Source organism: Arachis stenosperma, chromosome 8, assembly GCF_014773155.1.
Source record: "Arachis stenosperma cultivar V10309 chromosome 8, arast.V10309.gnm1.PFL2, whole genome shotgun sequence".
Classification (NCBI taxonomy): Eukaryota; Viridiplantae; Streptophyta; class Magnoliopsida; order Fabales; family Fabaceae; genus Arachis; species Arachis stenosperma.
In genome coordinates, this window is record NC_080384.1 from 14,736,593 (window position 1) to 14,743,524 (window position 6,932).

Consider the following 6,932-nt stretch of genomic DNA (forward strand, 5'->3'; position numbering starts at 1 on the left):
GTACATAAAGAATACATAAAAATAAAAAATATTGTATTATGTATTTTTTAATTGAAAACTTAAAAAAATAAAACTAAAATTATATTCGAATTTATATATTTTATTGTACTGAATTTATAATTCGTAAATTTTATGTTATTGTGACGAGTTAAGATCGAAGAATGATTTAATAAAACCTAAGCATAGTAAATTAAAAATCAAAGGCTGTTAACTGTTTAATCTGATTTAACCATAACAATATCAAGAAGTGGATAAACATAGAGAACACAAACCTAGGTTGACAAATGTTTGAACCGAAGGAGAATGAAATTATGAAATCAGCAACAAGAAGGACCAGTCCTCCTGCTATTCCTACCCTCCTCGCCTTCGAACTTTGCCTGCTTCTGAAACATAAAAGATTGATGATGCGCCTGAATCTGCTGCTGCAGATTATGGTGATGATTATGATGAGGGTGATGAAAACTGTGATCAACCGGTCCAAGAGCCAGCGAAGGAGAGACAGCAGAAGCAGCGGAAGAAGAACCAATCGTCATATAGTTCTCAAACCCCAAAATCTCTTGCTGGTGCTGCATAACAACCTCCTGAAAAGGGGAAACAGAAACAGAAAACGGTTGCAGAGAGTGATGTGAGAGGTTGTTACGATTCAGTTGAGACGGTTGCTGATGGTGTTGGTTGTTAAAGAGCGGGAGAACAGGCGCGTGAGATGAACCATTATTATTATTATTGTTAACGACAACGTAGTTTGCGAGTTCCGTCTTGGCATGGTTAAGTTCAGCCTGAAGCTGTTTGAGCTTGTGCTGGAGAAGTGAAATGAGGCCTACGCATCCGTACACGGGGTCACGGAGACGCGCCTCCGCCTCGTATGCCAGCGACTTCACTGCATCCTCTCGTTGAGCTGCGTTCAGGTCGTTGAGGAGTTTTGCCACGTTGCTTGCTCCGAACACTTTGTGAACGTACGCAAATCTCTGCGGGTTGTCCGGCGGGAAGTACGGCGCGAACACACACTCCTGTGTGCACTTTCTACGCTGAATCTTGCACGCCGCACACGGCGAATTGTTTGCGGCAGCCGCCGAAAAAGACGAAGACATTACTTTTGTTTTTTTTTTCTTTCTAATTATTAGATATAATAAATTAAATTAAAACCCTACAAAGCATAAGAATTAGAAAGCACTGGTTGAATATGATTTGGTGGAGCAATAGATCCTAAATGGAGGAGTGGTATCTGGTGACCTAAACGTTTTGGGATTAGAGTGAGGGAAGTTGTAGTGGTAGTGGTGATAATGGTTGTTGTTATTGTTGTTGTTGGCAATGGCAGTTTTCAGGGTTGAGGGGATTGGGGTTTTGATTATACGGTGCACTCACCACGCCGACTTATACGGGAACACTTACACACATTCCTTCACTTTCTCTTTCTCTTTTTTCTTTCTCTTGTCTTTATACTATCATCATCAAAACTGCATTAATTGCAAATATTTTCCTTTTTTATTTTTGGTATCCATTTTCTAATTGAATTAGAATATCTGTCTATACTTTTTGACTCTCTGCATGTTTTCTCAAAGGTAGTAAATTTCATTCCATGTTTTCTATTTCATATTTGAACTTAATTGATATGGATTATATCCAATTAGATATTAAAATTAATGAATAAATAAGTCAAAATTATTATTAATGTAGAAATATATGATTGATTATTTACTAATGACATGCATAAATATTTTACTAGTTGACCAATCATATCTCATATGTATTATACACAGATTGCAAGAATTACAATCTGCAATTATTGATTGTAGAAGAAATATTCTGACGTTGGGTCTTATCAAGAAAAAGTTTGTATCACTTAATTGTTGTCTATTGCTACGTGATACTTTAATTATGTTAAGTATAATTGTCGCTTGCTATAATTACAATATACTCTATTTTAATATAATAGGATAGGCAGTAGTATGTATACTCTATTTTACCCCACGCATTAAACAAGATAGTATATAATTATCTCATAAATAATTCCATTCTTTTTTGGATTGGATTATCACGTGTTAGTTTTTCATAGTTTGACAAGTTCAATTTTCAAAAGCTCAAAATAATGGCAATTGAGCCATCTCTTTATATTAATTTATCACTATTCGGTGTAAGATTTATGGTAATATGTTAGTTCAAACAGTTAATGATTAACAATCAATGTAAGTTGGAGTACTCAAAGAATGAATTATTCTATGCTTAAATTTTACATATTTTAGTCATACATTGATTTTAGTTATTAATTACATATAAATTTTTAGTGTTTTAGGTTTGATTTTTTTTTCTCTTGAATCAATACAAAAAATTATTGATAGTAAAAATAAGTAAAAAATTTTACCTAAAAAATATCAATTTTCAGGATAATGAATGAAAATTCACATCTAACTTTAAAATTTTATATTTCTAAAAAAAATAAAATATAGAAGTAATATTTAGTTGACTCAACCATCAAAATATTTAGAGAAAAAGACAGATAGGTCCCTGACTTTTCAAACTTTTGACAAATATATCCCTGACAAAATTTAAATACAAAAAAGTCCCTGACTTTAACAAACGGAGGACAATTTAGTCCTTCCGTCTATTTGCCTCTCATATACCGAACGGAACTGGCTGACGTGGCTGAAACGGTGTACAGGTGTCCGTTACGGTGCCACGTTGGAAGGGAAAAAAATTTCGAAGGACAAATAAGTCCTTGACGTCATTTTACAAATAAAGTTCGAAGGACAAATAGGTCCTTGAGAATTTTTTTTCATTATACTTCTATTATGCTTCTATTATGAGAATTTAGTTTATAAAATTAGGCTAATTTTTTTTCTATGGAAAAAATATTGGTGTTTTTGTTGAAAATGAGAGAATGTGGTATAATTATAGATGGGTGAATTTTTTTTGTGGGAAGTCAACACGTGGGGGCGTGGTGAACACGTGGCATCATTCTGGCCAACACGTGGGGGGCGTGTTGAACACGTGGCAGCATCTTAACCAACACGTGGAGGCGTGTTGAATAATTTTCACAATACTGTAATACACTTCAAATGTCAATATTTAACCAAAACACCAATTTTCTTTCCATATTAAAAATAATTTCTGATAAAATTATGCTTGTATTTTGAAATCTAGTTAACTTGTTTTATTCTACAATTTAAATTATTTGTATTAAAAGTGTAGAAATTGGACTTGTTATGTTTCTACTCTTTTTCTTAAATTGCATTAGTTTAATTTTAGTACATTTGTGTATTATATTAGAATTTGTTAAATTGTATTAGTTCAGTTTTCATCATACCAGTGGCATTAGTTAGCATCTGTTCATTTATGCATCAAGTTAGCATTAGTTCATTTGTGCATCATTCATGTATTAAGTTAACATTAGTGCATTTGTGTATTATATTAGAACTAGTATTTTTATGCATAATAACATTACGAGAATATTTTTTTTAAATTATAGTTCACTTTGTTCTAACGGTATAAATTATGCATGACACAAAAGATTTATAAAATCAAACTATTTTTACAAAAAAGTCGTAAGTTGACAAAAGTTTCTTACTAAGGAGACCAAGATATCTGCAGATAAAAAATTAACTAATAAGATTTTTAGTTATTATTTTTATATGAAAAAGTATAATTTTTTATTAGTAATTAATTTTAACGTTCGTTATCTAAAATTTAAAATAATTTAATGTGTATAATTTTACATTTAAAATATTTTAATTGTAAAAAAATATCAAATGACATATTTTGATTTGTCAAATTACTAATATAAAATATAATTATATATAGAGTAAAAATAGTAGAGAGAAATATAAAAATAGAGAGAGGTAGATGAGAGAATTTAGGAAATGAGTTTATTAATTTTGAAAAAAAATTCTCAAGGACCTATTTGTCCTTCGAACTTTATTTGTAAAATGACGTCAATGACTTATTTGTCCTTCGAACTTTTTTTCCCTTCCAACGTGGCACCGTAACGGACACCTGTACACCGTTTCAGCCACGTCAGCCAGTTCCGTTAGGTGTATGAGAGGCAAATAGACGGAAGGACTAAATTGTCCTTCGTTTGTTAAAGTCAGGGACCTTTTTGTATTTAAATTTTGTCAGGGATGTATTTGTCAAAAGTTTGAAAAGTCAGGGACCTATTTATCTTTTTCCCAAATATTTATCCAAATAATTGATGACAAATAGTTAAACGTGTACAAAAAAAATTAATGCAGAGGTAAATGAATTAACCATCAATCATGATTGTTGGGACCTGGTAAAAACAATCTTCATTTACCTCTCTCATGAATGACATTCAATGGTTGTTAAATAATACAACCATCTCCTCTTTCACATGTACGCTATCCTATAAATGAATACCCTAAGCCTTAACAATTATGTTTTTTAGAAATTTCTAGAGTATATTAACAAAAAGAGGGAACAAGATAGGAGTTCCCATAATAAGTTATTGAGCAATAAAACAATGAATGATTGAGATTGCCGTTTGTCTGCACGTCCTTGGGCGTCGGCACATAGCAGTTTGTTTGTTTGGCGCTCTTTGTTTTCATGTTGATGTGGGAATGAGCCGAATTATATTAAGTTTAAGGTAGAAACTCAAGTGAAGTCTACTTCACGTGAAGTTGATACTGAGAGCTGTTAGATTCAGGTGAAGTTGATACCTGAGTTTTTATCTTAAACTAGAATTTACAGAAATTTAGTTTCATTCAGATCAAAGTTTCACTCACTGTAAATTTATAAATGAGTTGAATTTAAGAACTAACTCAAATAACTTGTCAATAATATATATTATATACCTATCAATTGTAGTTTATGTTGTCTATAAAAATATAATTTTAAACTTTTTATAAAAACATTAATGCATAATTAATAAAATAATATTATAATTTAGATATAATAAAAAATTAAAAAATGCACCCTTAGATATTTAATAAACACAAATGTTATAATTATTTAATCATATTAAAATTGATGGAAAAAATAACTATAAGTAATAGATATTTTTATTATTATTATTATTATTATTATTATTATTATTATTATTATTATTATTATAATAATAATAATAAATTAAAAGTATAACATATATAATATGATAATAATAACAAAAGATAATATTATTATTTCTATTTTTATTAAATATTACTGTTTATATAAATATATATTTTTATATTGTGTGTGTTTAGATTAAAATTTAAAAATGAAACTTTGTATTAAATTGATTTTAATAACTTCCTTTTCATAAAAAATGAGTTAATGTTAATGTGATTTATATTTAGTAATTTTATATCAAAATAAATTATAGTAAATTAAATATTGTTTAGATTACATTATTTAAAATCATGTTGAAATAAAAATTACTAAAAAAATGAATTGGTATCATTTAAAACCATTTTTTTAATAACACTCTTTGACTATAATTTTTTTAAAAGAACTTAAATTATGTCTAAATTTAGCACCTTTTTTTCATAATTTTTTTATCCTCTTTTTTAGTACTCTTTTTGTATATCATTTGGCATATCTAATAGAATTAATAATTTATATTATAAAAAAAATCATATATACTAATTCAAAAACACAATGAAAAAATTACAAAGAAAAAAAAAATCCATAAAAAAATATGTATCAATAAAAATGATTAAAAAATTATATGGACAATGAATACTAAAAATTTCATTAAAAAAATACAACAATATATATTAGAGAACATAAAAAAAACTCTAAATAAAAACATGTATATTATATTATGAATAAGAAAAATAAATAAAAAAATTAATAAAAAATTAAAACTTAGAAAAAGTACTAAAAATGTTAGTATAAAAAAGATTTGTTTGTAAAGTATAGCAGTAAAAAAAATAAATATAAAAAGTCTGATGATTTTTTTTAATGGCAAAATTAGCAGAAAATAAATAAATTTTTTCAATTACTTTTCAATCTAACAATTGAACGTAAATACAAAAGTTACACTTTATTGCTTTTGATAAACGGTAGTTAAAACATAGAATCTATTTGCATTTAAAAGAAAAAAAGAGCTAAACAAAAAATTATGTACTTGGAATGCTAAACCAAACACATTTATTGTATATTTATATAAATTTATAATCAAGCTAATTCATAAATTAATAAATTTTTAACATACACGATTCATCAAATATACAGTTAAAATCTAACTTCGACCCACACAATCTTAAATTCAATTTATCAAGTTCCTACCAAATGGAGTTTAATCTGACTTAGGAGTTCCCTTAACTCACTTTCAGGCTTCAGCCCGACATAGAGGTAGGTTGTTTTCGTAATTGAGAAGGCCCTCTGCTAGTTGGTGCAGCTTTTGATTTGGGATCAGATCAAAAGGGAAAGGAAAGGAAAGGAAAAGAAAAGAGGTATATCATCCGAGTTCGTCTCCATGACCTGCGAGTTGCACTGTCATTTTGATTGACTGCTAATTAGGTTCTGCCGTTTTACGTTTTGCATTCATTTTCGATTTGACGGAACCTTAAGCTTCCAACATTGGAAATTAGGAATACCTAGCTACTAGCTATTGGGTGGCACTGCCACGTCACTTTGAAATCATGGTCAACTAATCTCACACATCGTCTCTTCCTTCTCTTTCTCTTCCTCCTCTCCCTCCATTGTTCTTTCCGTCTTATAGACTTGTCGCTTTCACCGATCATTTATCCTCCATTTCACCACTCATATTGGCCATGTGCCCCCACTCCTCCTGCTATATCATTAATTCAATGCCACAACATAACACCATTTTCATCGCATCACCATTTAATTTTGTCACTTTGCTTTTCCTATTTAAGTCTTAACAACGCTTTAAATTGGACTCTTGTGTCTTCTTTTTCTTATTGACGTCTTAAATTCAATAAATTCGCTGGAATCATCACCATATTACCTGTCAACTACTCCATGTATAAATAAAG

General features: G+C 29.3%; 1 protein-coding gene across 1 annotated transcript; it reads right to left on the reverse strand.

The window, feature by feature from the left end:
* Nucleotides 1–317: 317 nt before the first annotated feature.
* On the reverse strand, nucleotides 318–1,088 carry LOC130945439 (LOB domain-containing protein 4-like). Its single transcript, XM_057874157.1, has one exon. The coding sequence runs from the start codon at nucleotides 1,086–1,088 to the stop codon at nucleotides 318–320; it is 771 nt and encodes a 256-aa protein (XP_057730140.1).
* Nucleotides 1,089–6,932: the final 5,844 nt, after the last annotated feature.

Coding starts and splice junctions, on each gene's coding strand:
- LOC130945439 (XM_057874157.1), bottom strand. CDS start 1,088: ATGTCTTCGTCTTTTTCGGCGGCTGCCGCAAACAATTCGCCGTGTGCG.